This window comes from Lingula anatina, chromosome 2, assembly GCF_051362555.1.
Source record: "Lingula anatina isolate TDL-2025a chromosome 2, LinAna3.0, whole genome shotgun sequence".
Classification (NCBI taxonomy): domain Eukaryota; kingdom Metazoa; phylum Brachiopoda; class Lingulata; order Lingulida; family Lingulidae; genus Lingula; species Lingula anatina.
Genome location: NC_141768.1, coordinates 38545538 through 38559706, shown reverse-complemented (window position 1 = coordinate 38559706; position 14169 = coordinate 38545538). Strand labels below are relative to the sequence as shown.

The 14169-nt window shown below is 36.6% G+C and overlaps 2 protein-coding genes across 3 annotated transcripts in view; one reads left to right on the top strand and one right to left on the bottom strand.

Annotated features, from left to right (window-relative positions):
* Positions 1-402: 402 nt before the first annotated feature.
* On the bottom strand, positions 403-7648 carry LOC106152162 (tumor necrosis factor receptor superfamily member 16). The gene is made up of 5 exons (XM_013525658.2): positions 7458-7648; positions 3568-4066; positions 2777-3085; positions 2273-2389; positions 403-1020 (listed from the first exon to the last, which is right to left on the bottom strand). Exons 1-5 carry the CDS (start codon positions 7503-7505, stop codon positions 803-805), a joined length of 1191 nt encoding a protein of 396 aa, XP_013381112.1. The 5' UTR covers positions 7506-7648; the 3' UTR covers positions 403-802.
* Positions 7649-9815: 2167 nt separating this feature from the next.
* LOC106152190 (uncharacterized) overlaps positions 9816-14169 on the top strand; it is a 34983-nt gene continuing 30629 nt past the window's right edge. Inside the window, exons 1-3 of one of the 2 annotated variants that reach the window (XM_024075268.2) lie at positions 9816-9925; positions 13481-13525; positions 13827-13941. In XM_024075268.2, coding sequence (XP_023931036.2) covers positions 13827-13941 — 115 coding nt within the window. In that variant the 5' untranslated portion in view covers positions 9816-9925; positions 13481-13525. Of the gene's footprint in view, positions 9926-13025; positions 13371-13480; positions 13526-13826; positions 13942-14169 lie in introns of those variants that run through there. The other variant, XM_024075267.2, reaches the window with a different exon arrangement.

The following is a 14169-nucleotide window of genomic DNA, read 5'->3' as shown; positions in this document are numbered from 1 at the left end:
CCAAAGCGGCCCGTCTTAGTCACTAGCAAATAAGCAGCGTTTTTACTGGTTTCTGCAAATTGACAAGATTGTCTGTAAAATCTGGAAATCGTGGTAAAAAGAGAGCTCATGATCATAGAAATGAAAAGATAAATAGGCTGTTTTCCTAGGTCTTTTCCTCCGATATGACTTTTATAAATGTCACCTGAAGGGAAGGCATTATCGGCGAATTTTAGGTTTTGATCTGTTGATATTCAGCGGTAAATATTTTGTAATTTTATACTCAGTATTCCTTTCAGTAGACACTTAGTAAATGTCGATTTTTTAACAGTTATAATGTACATAATGTGTAAAAATGTCGTACGTCAGGTGAATTTTATTGTGAGATAAGAATTATGAGAAATATGAATAAACACCATGTCATTCATTTTTCATGTGTCTTTGTCAGAATATATTTTATTTGGTTAACCTTGGCATTTATCGCGATCTTTTTTCATTACTTATCAATTGACATAATTAAACTGTTTTGTAAACAGATCCCGTAGAAGGAGTTTTGGTATTCTATACCATCCAGAGACAATCCAGAAAACTGAGCACCGTACTTACTCTTCTAATTGACAAATGACTTGCTGTTGCTAAGTCAACAATATAAAGATGCGACTTCTCTTTTTTGCTAATGAGTCTCGTAGTATTTTAGCGAGTACTAAGCTCCCTAGTTTATCGCTCAGACATGTTTACACCATGTTTTTGTAGATACACACTGGTACATAATAGAGGTTCGTCTGAAATGGTTTGACAAGGCAACGTTCCGAAGGCCTCTCAACTACACTATTTCTGCCGGCTGTGCTCTAAACAGTTTCCTTGAGCGTCCATTCAATACTTTAACAACGTCATGTCTTCCTATACTTTTGAGCGCGCGCACCAGCATCCCCACCGTGGCGCTATCGTTTTTGCTCCATTCCAACAGCAGGTAGCGTGCTGGCACGTGGTTCTCACGGCATGCATGAGATTCTAAGCTTGTGATACGGGACTTTGTATAACCTGAAATAAAGAAGGATAAAGTTAAATGAACCTGAAATATTTAATAAAAGCTACATTTCCCTAAAACAGTGACACAGTACATTAGTGATCAGACGTGACGTCGATCTAAATTGTATTACTAGTGTTCATCTTATTTACGTAATGAAAAAGTCAATAACCAACTACACGTTTATCAACAATCTTGCAGTAAAACTAGTGTTTTTATTAAGCTTTTTCATAGCAGATTTCTCTGCTTTAAGTAAGAGTATCACTGGGCCAAATACTAGCAGTTCCTTTGCGCAATAAATAAAACCCTACACAGAATTTTTAGTGCACGTTTCTTAATTCAAAGTTTTATACAGGACACACAATAGAAACACAACACAATAGAATAAACAGGAGACAAAACGCCTGAAGATGGGACAGTCTGACACACAGAGATCAACTGTGATCTATGTTGTAGTATGCGCGCCGCGGTCATGGCCTCCTTTACATTTCTTAACTCACGTCTTTGGGATTTGGGGCCACGTAGCGGTTTTATCGGTGTTTGTTTTGTGAGATATCACAACAAACGTTTGATTTCGAACTTCTGACATTTCAGACAAGTTGTAACTTTGGATTTACGGTACAGGGAGTATGAAAGAATGATGAAAGAACCAGTGTTTCTTTTATCCATTCAAGACCAGGGCGCTTCCAAACACCAAAATACACTAACCTATGATTCAAGATGGGAGTAATAGAATAAACAGAGCGTGTCTTGCACTATGCTATTGCAATTTTAAGTAAATTTGACAAATGTTATGTCTGCAGGCTTTCGCTTCTGTGAAATTAGTGGCAAATTATTCTGGATGAGATTTCCTTTAAACAAGTAGACTCCATAACCAACGGCGCTCGCGGCGTTTACATTTCGGAAATTGGTAAGATGTACCACGGAACCCATTTATTTTCCTGTTAAGTGAAAGCAGTTTTTACATTGCGTCACATTTAGTGTAAGACGAGGAATCTGTTGCTTTGTGAAGTGAATATAATCATTCTTTTCTAGAAAAGGTCAAATTTAATATTCAACTTAGGGACGAACGTGCTCTACCAAAATCCATTAGGAAAATACACTGGAGGTCATTAAAAAACACTGAAATCGCGTGCTGAGTATTTGCAACCCATATTTTTTTCATTTTATCGAATCTTCGTTCCCACAAACACCACACACAAAAACTCTGGAAAAAGAAAAAAAATCGATAACATGATTTTTTTTTTTTACATTAAAAGCCCTCACCTAATTCTCTAGCTAAACCCGTCCAGTCGCCTCGTCCGCCACGTTTGTGATGAAGACGAACTTCAATTTCTTTCTTTTTGTTTGGCGGTAGATCACGGACTTTCATCGTGCTGGTAACTGAAAATTATGAAAACGTACAAATACAAGCCGTTTAAGCATTTTTCCTGTATACAACTGAATAAACAATTTCCTTTTCCTGGTTTCTGGATATTATCAGGAATTAACCAGACACGCTGTCATAAGTTACTCGCAGTAAGTCTGGCAAACTTAACAGCCCAGTAATACAATTTCTAAGATAACCTTTATGAGGAAGCCATTATTTGGCAATTATTACCCGCACTGTCGGCACAGGAGCAGTTCTTGAAATCTTTCCGAGTTTTGACAGATCTCATGAGAACATTTTCCGTCTCTGTCAAAATTTCGTAATATTTTCTTCTACCTAAATCCGAAGATATACCTAAACTTCGAATACTTAAATTTTAAAACCAATTTTTTCGCTCTCACCTGGCTTTCCATCGCTGTCCAGGAAGACCCCGCTATCTGACCCGTGTGAGCTCGGTGGCACTTGGATTTGGCACGTGGGGTCAACCCGTATGGACGACGGCGTCACCCCCGTAGTATTGAGCTTATTGGCGCGATGAGCTGCGTTCCTCTGCCACTGTTTCACCACCACGTACGCCAACAGACCTATCACCAGCAAGCCTAGGACAGCGCAATACAGAGGAATGATGTCGTAACCAGGGTTGTAGTTAACTGGCGGACTCACTGGTGCCGTTTTACTGGCGACCTTGGAAGACCCCAACAAGGACTTGGCTGAAAAAAATTTTTCAAATAAATAAATTTTCTGATGTGTTTTTCTTTTCATTATTATTATTATTATTATTATTATTATTATTATATTAATTTTCAACAAACCAAGTAGTCTCCAACGCCCCTCTCCCTTCCCATTTACATTTGCCGCAACCGCAATATAAAGAAATGAAGCATTCGTCTCCATCAGCATTTTTGTCTTCTTCACAATACCTGACATGATTTCCACAGAACCCAGTCTTTAAAATAAAGCCAGCTTCAACGCATATCCATGCATTAGTATAGTTGTTTAGTCACCACAGTACATTATTTAAGTTTTTCATGCTCATTTTGGCAACCAATTCTGACATCCTTTCGTACAATCCTTATACAGTATATCTCATGCAGTACATTTAATTTTCGCATGTTGTCCATTTTACACATTAACATAAAGAGTCTATGTATTTCACTGCAGATTTACGAAGAAAATTAATGGTATCACCTACCCATACATAATGTGTCCTGGTACGGCGTGCAGTCCTGAAGTTTGATGTGATCATCAGAACACTTGGTGCACACTATACACCCGAGGTGGGCACTCACATATTCAGAGTATGTCCCATTAGGGCACGGTCTGCACACCGTGTTATAATGGTGGTTACAAGCTAGAGAGGCGCCCCACCCGGGGTGACACCTGTTACACTCCTCACACCGTTTCTCGGACAAGTTATAATGAAAACCACTGTCACATTCACACTGGGTGTCGTGTGTCCCATTGCACTTTTTTAAGACATGAGCATTGACGCCACATGTGGAGCACGGCCTGCATGCTTCCGTGTGGCTATGTAATGAAGAAAACGTCACTCCGACATCGCACGGTCTGCATACGGTGTCGTTATCAGGAGAACAGAGTGCGGCGACTCCTCTTCCTGGGGGGCACTTAGAACAGCACCGGACCCCTTCGTACTCAATCTCATTGCTAGTGCAGCTCAACTCGGCGTGAACCTGAAGAGATATTTATTTATTTATTTACTTATTTTTAAAAGTTTGTGTTGTATGACCTACGGATAACAAAGAGCAAAATGCAAAATGCAAAAAAAAAAAAAAAAAAAAAAAAAAAAATTATTAACTTATTGCTACGTTTATAAATAAAATGATAATGTAATTGCTCACAGCTTTTATTGTCTGGGGTTAAGTCACACTTTTATGCACGCTTGTGACCCTGACCACTGCTAAAAATCCAATCCCTGGATTTTCTTCAAGTCACTTCTTGAATATAAACCAACTGTTGATGTATTCTCGTAGCTTAACATAAGTCACGCCATCGTCTGCCTCCCGTGCCGACCCTGTCCTCTCTGTCCCTTAACAAGGACACCCATGTTGGTGTTAGTTAATGTTTTCTTTACGGACTTAATTGATTGAATTTGAAAGGCTTTATAGTATTACAGTTTTAATTGCGTTTCTAAAAAGCATTACATGTAAATTGTAAAGGAAAAAAATATTGTCATGATAGGTCTTTCGCGAAGAGGTTAAACCCAAAAATGTGATCATTTTGGTTTTAAAATTGATTTGGTGTACACGCACATACAATCTATTTTGATGGATGGAAAATGTTAATGATCCGTATTAAGTGAGCGCTTATGTCAAATTATTGCCGTTAAACCCGACCGAATGTCACCATTCAGTTTCAACTAGTATAAAGAAATAGCAGAGTTTTTAAATTATTTTCCGAAAAATTATATTTATGCTTACTTTCTGCGCATTACGGATAGGAGGAAAAAAAGTCCGAGAAATTAATTTCAGTTTATTTTTGGGCATGTGGATTTTATTTGCGTTGTGTAAGAAACGGGAACTAAGAATCTATACGCGTTACAGGCGTTTACTTTCGCTTCTTATGCATCTTTTAGTTAACACTGTTGGATTTGAAATGATGATATTGAAAAAAAAATAATGAAGTGATTTATGCGAATTATTTGCCTAATTCCTTTAACAATATTGTTCTGGACAACTTAAATATATCATTCGAAAAGAGCACAATGTTATATCATTATCCTTATCTACTATATATCTTATAACATTTCGTATTTTATCGCTGATAGTGTGGCGGTTTCACCACGGTTACTTTCACCTAGGTAATTGCACAGAGATATTCAGTGTATTATACATAATACTTGCTACATAATTAACAGGTAAGAACAAGTCGGCGGCTTGTTTGATGAAACCTCCTTAATTGCATTCAACTAACACACATTCAGTGTTACTGTACTTTGAGGGGAAGTTACACATTGGGATGAAAGTTAGTCCGGCTGCTTGCATATTTCATCTAGTCAGATGAAAGTGACGGAAGCGACTCGATAAATGATTAGGTTATTCTTTCAAGTATCGTTTGATTTGTAATACATTGCCTGTTTGATAAAGTTTGCTTCATCTTTACGCTTTTAAGTTTTATTTGAAAGAGAAAATGTGAAGAAAATTTGTGAATTTTGCATAATTTGAATCTTGACTGTTTTTCGTAAAATTATAAGGTTTTATGGTCTCTAGAACTGATCTTTAAAAAGATAAACCCACTAACATGTTTAAAAAAACTTCGCTAGATAAAAACTATAGCACCCTAGCTCTGCCTCCATCCACTTACTGCATTTAAGGGACCTTTATGATTACGGCAGAAAAAGAGAAAGGCTCCTATGAAAGTCGAGTTCAATCATTGAATGTATCAGTAAAAATCATGAGTCAAACATACAACACATGCTTTCATTCCTTCGCGTGCTACAGAAGCCTTCCACCCCTTCTCATCTTATTTTGCATGATAGTTTGTAGGGATACGTTTTAAACAACACTTTTACCAGCATTTGGCTTTTGTATATGCGTACGTGTTGTTTAATCTCGTGTTGTGAAACCTGGGATTTTTAGATGGCGTGATCATTTTTGAAGGAGTTTCTGGTTACGCTTCAAAAGATCAATCTGTTTCAGATGCGTGCGAGTAAATTAATTTTTGATTAATCTGCTGTAGGCCGCGTTTTCCCATGGGTTCTCTTAGCATTCATTGCTAGCTGGCAAAGCTCTCGTGTTTAAGAAGAAAGATAAGTGATAAGCAACACAGACTAGTATAGGTAAAATTAAGTGCCTAATACCTTCAAAGTCACACACGTGCACACCATGGCATGCAGCGTATGTTTGTCAGTTTCCCGTGAAGACGAATAGTCACTTTATAACATCAAAGAGCAGTATAATAGTCTGAATGTGCAATTAAACCAAGTTGGGGATTCAAGATAAGAAACACTCATGACTTAACGAAAGCTATAAAATCAAGGTGGGCTATCAACAGTCACTATATGGCTTGTGAGATAGCCTTTGAGTATCCGCTTATGGCGTGAGGAGAGGGATAGTAGTTGTAGATAGAGGGTGGAGAAAGAGAGAGAAAAGCAGCAAGACACGTGAGATAGCCTTTGAGTATCCGCTTATAGCTTGAAGAGAGGGAGGGGATAAGATAGAGGGTAGTGGAAGAGAGGAATAAAAGGCTAAAGCAGCAAGACAATTTTGTTCAAAGTTATCCGTATTACAGAGAGCATGCCCCACATCTGTTTTAATCTCACGTATGGGAACTGGTTTTCTCTTTCTTCCCCTGCAAAATATGGCTTCAATTTACAACACTCTTGTAGTGTTTAACGAAACTACCAATATTTATGTTTTATATCAGAAACGTAGAGGATTGCCAGGCTTACCAGTGGCAATAGAAAACGTGTAACCAATTTTCCAGTACCGCCTGAAAAATCTAACGCCCTTCAAACTCAAAACAATTCCCTGGTCTGATCTTATTCTTTCATTCGTTTTCCATCCCTCTATCTCTGCAATAGGCAGGTACCCTATGTAACAACTGTGGCGGACGTAAGTTGCCCGAATTTGATACTGTTCCGTGCATTTATTCTCCCTGTGCTCCATATAGAAACCCAGCCTACTCCTCGTTTTAACAATTGGGGTTATCAGTTAAATTGAATGTATTCTGCTTGACTGAGCCACAATGCATCCTCTTCGGAAACGATACAATAACATTTATTAAACGTCCACAATGGCATGGGTTCTTTTGATGCCGCTCCATCAAAGAACATTGAATATACAATGAGACAGACGGAAAATAAAAACGAAAAACAACTATTGCATATACTGCAACACGGACTTAATTATAATACTTCTATCTTTCCTGTCGGGTACTACTACCACACATACTTATTTAACCTCCCAGTGAAAAGGAAACAACGATCGCACCATCTGCGCTGGGTTAGTAAACAGCTACATGCAGAGTCCTGTAATTCATAGTTTAAACTAGTAGGTTTAAACCACTCAACTTCCCATTCCCTGCATTAATTTTGTTACTAATGCACATAAGAATAATACTCACCTTTAATAATAACACAAGTACCAACACACAGTCCCACCACTGTCCCATATTGATCTCTCCTTACGAGTTCCCTTTAAAACACCATTTTTTGTAGTTAAGTTAGGCAACGCATCCTCTGGCTGCGCGAGCCGTAAGCAATAATGTGAGAACTGCCAAGTGAACAGCCGGGCACTCTATCGGTTCTGGCCGGTTAATCAAGGAGAGGCTGCCGCGTGCTGATAGGCTCGCGCTGATTTAATTACACCCCCCTGTCGTGTAATTACACCCCAGATGGCAGGGAATAATTGAAATGGGCTCTTGTCGTACTTAAAGGTGAATGTACAAAGCTACTCGCACAGGGCTCATAACACTTTTAATATGTGATACTCGATTGTGAGATATTGCCGAATCAAATTACATCGGCGGCTCGGATAAAACGCCGCCGAAGCCTTACATATTTTGCAACAAAGATTCTTAACGCAGCAATGGGTTTAAAAACAAACAAAGGCACTAGAAACGTACAGGTAAGAATGGTAACATATATCATCAGTCATCAATGAAGCGATAACACAGAATATTGTGGTCTATGACCGAAGACCCAGCAATATAAATCACCTGCTCCTTGAACTATACCAAGGCTTTGAATGGTATCTTGCTACGAGACCAAGTTCTATTGCTACACACAGATATCGGGTAACAACAGTATCTTGGACTCACGCATCCATGTCGTCTCATACGCTTTTGTTTGATAAAATTTAATCGAAATGGAATAGAAGGGGGTATTCTGGAAGAAAAAAATTTGGTGCCAATATTTAATTTTTATCTTAACGGGATCAATGTATTTTACAAGATACATCGACAAAAAGATATCGTTTTTCATGGGAGCCCGTCTTTTTATTTTCATTTACCTGTGAGAAAACATGTACCCTCTTTAAATAAAACGTTAACATAATTAGGGAATGAAATGTTATGGGCAACTTCTTGTTCGTCCTTTCAGTGACGGATTTAGAGGGGGTAAGGGGGGTCCTGCCCCCCTTTGATTTCAAGTCCACTCTTGAATTTAGAATTTTGAGTAGCTAAATCATAGTTCTAAACCGTACCAAATGGCACCACCCACCCTCTAAAATACCAACATTTTCGTGGCTCTTCAGAGGGCCTCGAACCCCACGACAAGTTGGGGGGTGGGGTCGGCTTCACATCCGTGGACCCCCCTTCAAATAAACCTGGATCCGCCCCTGTCCTTTCAAGTACTTTTGCAACAGTGGCCAGTAAAGTGTACTCTATCGTAAAGAAAAAAAAAATCAACAAAATGTTCTTATGCATAAAATGGTAGGCTGCTGTCTCCTTTAATTCCGTCAAGCAACGTCAATACTGCAACGTCAATATAATGCAAGTTGGGTGAGCCGGATCATTATTTTTTATCGAGTTCAATCAACATAACCTAATCTAATCAAGGGGTTGTACATACACTTCATGTACAGCCATACTCTAGTGTCATATCTATAACTGATAGTTGAGGGAGAAGCGTAAGCCAACTTTAAAAACAAACTTTGTAAAGTGCAATTTGGCCAGCCAGAGTCTTAAAGACTGGAAATAGCAGAGGCCAACTGATAGGAGAGAGGTGAGTTTTAGTCACATCTGAAACATATTAATTACTTAATATCATCGTAGTTCCAAGGTTTTTGTCAAGTTATTTATAATAAGTTATTTAACGAGTGCAACCGACCCCAATTTCGAGGAAATCATTTTTCACCCCCTTTTTTGGTGGAAAATGCATTAGGTATTGGTTTGGTAAGTGGGAGAAATTTACAATTGACCCAGGAAACCCCTTCATGATGTTGTTTTATGCACTTGAATCTTCCACATCGTGTTTTTAAAAATTATCTTTAAAAATATAAAAAATGAATATAATAAAATATGATAAAATAATAATATTAAACACCGACTTACCGTGAAACTTAGCTGCTATGCTCGTTAAAAAACAAAACTTTTTCTATCGACTCCGATTCCCATCTTTTCAGTTTTGACAGGCCTATTTTACAAATTGGTCAGTTTAAAGTGTTTTATTCATTTACGGGTGTAATTTGGAAAACGACCGAGGCAAATAAAGTTAGAAGCAAATAAAGTGCAGGCACAAAAAACACGAATTTTATCGTAAGGAAACTGGTAGTGTAACAGTTTTATCCATTCAGCACGTTAATCGATGCGTCAAATGTCACAAAACTACATTTTCTGGGGTTGAGCTCTTACAAAGACGCACCTGCTGCAATATTGCTAATTATCCAATGACATTATGTCTTACATTGTTGGCTCGGTTGCTTAGCCAATAGAAACTGCCTTTTATTCTATTATTTACAGTAACGATTAATTGTGCGTGAAATCGATATTCTCCCTAACAACAAAACTACCTGAAGGTGTATGGTAATGGCCGGGTCGATTTTCAGCGGAAATAACGGGAAGACACCCTTAAGTAATTAATCAAGTGATAGGTAGGTTATCTTCTGTGTTAGTTGTGTACAGACAATTGATTGTGGAATTATAATTAAGTGACGATAACATAAAATATACATGTGTGATACAGACTTAAACGGAAGCACTGACCCTTAAAATCGCCTTAGATGATATATGTTATGATAACTAAAAAGGGGGTTATAAAGTACAGTTATGTACAATATTGGGCATTACCAGGAGCACGATCGTTTTGTAAGCCAAGAACAATATAAAGAAACATATCCGATCTGTGTAGACCCACTATTATAATGGTTTTGGTCTATTTTGCCGCTTCTTTAAATAGCGCTAAATACATGTTATTACTATTAGAAGTATAACTTTTGACAATTCTGAGTTAATTTCAGTATTGTTATCCATTATGAACCATTAGAGATATTCAAACACATTCCAATTCATAAATATTTCTGTGGCTTGTTATAATTAATTAATTTTAGGGCGTTTTTTGAAAAACAAACGGTACGTATTTGCACATACTAAACTATTGCTATATATAGTTCTCAGAGCAAGTGTAAAATGACCATATTACCTGAAAAGGTATATAACTATAAAAATGATCATGAAGTGTCAAGATGAGGAGCTGGTACAGTACATGTACATGTAGGCTACATTATAAGCACATCCCCTTGACAATGTGATCTACTGGAACTAGTATAGTTTTTCAACGGTGTGCTACAACACAGAAAATCAATTCTACTCATCTATTGTTCCTCTGCCTTGGTTCATCTCTGAAGACAGACTTGACAGAATTAACACATCTTAACCCAAACCATGGAAGATATATATATTTGGTTATCTCCCTCCTGTGTGGCTATTTCTGTTAAAAGAAATAAGCACTGTGATCACTTGACTTGACATTTTCTCAAAAACAAACTATGAACAGATTGTGAAAGGTATATAGGATCTACATTTGAAAATGTCCCAAAGTCATATTTCACTATAATTTGTAAATTTCCCACAAAACTTCTTACCTTTCCTGATTTAGACCTTAAAAATAATAAAATACTTCATATAAAATTATCTGAAGATGGTATATCCTTCCGTAGTGTACAGGAAGATATGGCCGTTGTATAATGACTGGCTAGTTATTTAGAAGTGGATTATTTAATTAGAAAAGGTATAAAACATTGAATCCAAATGGGTTAAGCACTGGTTTCAAGAAAAATCTGATTGGCAGGAAATGTATTCTGTGCAAAGTGGATTTGCAAGACTTAATGATGAAAACTTAGTGCTGGTAAAATTCCTCTACTCACTATGGCAAATGACTCCCTGTGGAAAGTTGTGGACAATCTCCCTGAGGCCAACTTTATCAGAAAAACAAATATAAGGGAGTTTCAAAAGGCAAGTTCCTCATCTATGGCCCTGCTAACATCAGCAATTATTACCATATTACTCAATTTTTTCAATGGTCAAAAATGCTCACACATTCAGATACATAATTATAAACACAAAATTATATTTTAGAACATTTGTGTTGCTTTTACTGCAGAAAAGAACAATAAAGTAGCCTGCATTTTAATTTTGCTGCAACCATTCAATATGAAAGTTGTAATTTAAAACAATATGACTTAAAAATACAATATCTATAAAATTCACAATTTTCCCCAATTGAAAAGATTTAGTAATTACTGTTAATTGATTTTTTTTCCTCTCAATGCGTGGAGTAAACTGAAAGTGCTGTCTTTTTTTTTCACAATCAAAATGCTAACAACTTCTTGTCAGACATGAAGCTAATACAGAGTACATGTATCAAATGTGCAGATCATTGTGCACATTAAATAGATGATGCAGTACAGAAATGTAACTGTAAAATAATGAGTTGATGGATACTAGATTTTCACTGCAAAGATTCATTTCTCTCTCAGATTAAATGACAAAATGATCTTGCAAAGCAAAGTGACATCTAAACCTTTACAGTGCCTTTTTTATGCTCCAAACATGGTGAGCAAAAAAAAAAAAAAAAAAAAAAAAAGACAGTAATGATGATTACATTAGTCATCATCAATAAGTGAAGGGATAAAGAAAATCATTCTAGTCTTACAGTAAAAACCACAAAGAGCTCCCATATCCTTTATGTTACTTTAATAGCCTGATCATCAAGTAGAGTGAATTAAAAAAGAAATTAGGTTGTAGCCTGAGGCAAGCATCTTTGGCAAAATCTTTAAAACACCCCATGGGTGTATATAGGATAACTTTATTTGAATGGTCAGACATTCTAATCTGCTGTGGATGGGATCAGTGATAAATTCCATGACTAAATTGAAGTTATTTATTAGATATAAGTTTCGTCTTACTTTTCTAAAGGTTATTATGAGAATCAAATAAGGCATACAGTGTATATTTACTTAATAGCTGACATTCACCAGTCACCATATATTGACCATTGAATTCTTTTATTTCGTTGTCACAAATATTGATAATTTCAAATTCCTGCTCCTTGTCAAAACTAGTAGACTGTGAAATGAATGTTTGCCAACATTTTAAGAATTTTTTGTGCTTCGAATTGAATTGTGTATAAAATATTGGTTTGCACACCATTTCAATATAATAACACATTACACATAATCAAATGTCAACTATATTGTATTTTTGATATTAAATATGAAGATTAATACATTTAAGTTTTGTATAATTTGTATACTGTCTTTGTTATACATGGTGCATTTCTTCTGTTGATATTATTTTTTTTTCCACAAGTTTAACAAGTGACAGCTAGTGCACACATTAATATTACCTGTACTGAATAACTGATAGAAATACATTTTGATACATTGTAGATGTTTATTTGTGATCAATGGTAATGCATTATGTGTGTATAGATTACGTGGTTGCTAACATACTGTAAAACTGCAAATTCACGTACTTTTTTGGTATTTTACGTGGTTTATAGTAACTTCATCACTTCTCACAAAGAGAAAGATATAAAGAATTATCACCATTTTATATAAATAGACAGCATTTATTTAGCCATTAAATAAATCTTGGTCTGTTAAAATGGCTCGAGCAGTAAGTGCTAAGTAAGTACCTGTGGTTACACTGTATTAACACACACACAAGAAAGAAAGAACTTCAGTGGTGAATAAAAGTAGGCCAAGGTCATTGTCGTGAAAACGAGGCGAGTAGTGTCTGAATGAAAACTTCAGGAAAATTGTTGGGGAGAACTGTGTTTGTTTGTACTTGTTCGATCTATGTTAGAAGTACAAGGGCATTTTCTTAAGACATGACAGAGGGTGACTGAGGAAAGGTTAGAAGGGTTTGGTCAGTCCATTGCCTTGTGTGTCGGGTGGATCAGTTGCTATGTCCCGTCATGGTCTCTGTCTGTCAAAAAACACCCGAGTTGCTCCTGTATACCAGGAGGAGATGTTGGAAGAGGAGGAGGAGGGGGGAAGTCAGCATGAAGCAGTACAAACAGGGGCGATTAGAAAGGTATGCAATTATAATATCCAGTGGTATTAAGATTACATTTTGCATATCTTCTCGTGCAATGTACAGTGTTGTTGACTTACTATTTGTGTACTGTACATCTTTATTTTCAGCCTCTCTTTGAAGTAGCCGTAATAGCTAGTGAACATTTGCAAAAAGTGAGTATATTTACTTTTTTTTTATTATCAGTAGATTTAGTCTGCAAAAGTTTTTGTGTGTGATATGAGGGCAGGGACACATTTGACAGAAAAAATTAAAGAAATGGTTCAGGTGATACATGGAATGGGCCCATAACATTTTGATCTTTAAATCTTTACTTTGTAAAATATGGATTACAGACTATTTTATGACTTTGTGACTATTTTACGCATCTCAAGGGAATGTAAACGAGATGTGTGGTTTAAAATAATGCTTTCAGTTGCTTTAGTTTACTGTTATGTTGAATATTTTATGTCATAGATGGCTGCTGGGCCATTTGACCGCTCCAGCCCAGTGCAGCCCGAGGGCTCGACAACTAAAATGCATGCTGCTGCAGTGAATGGGGACAAGGCTACCCTAGCAAGATTACTAACTTGTATGTACACAAGATTGTCTTAGCTTTAAGTGATAATGGTTGTTTTAAATATATTTTGATTTAAGTGTAAGGAAGTAAGTATATACTTTTTGGACACTAAAAAATGTACAGTAATGACTCAATCTTTTCAATGGGGAAAAGTTATCTATCTTTCTGACACATAATTTTTGAATCATTAAAAATATATATTTCTGTGTGGTGTTTGTGGTGCTTTTAATATACAGAATA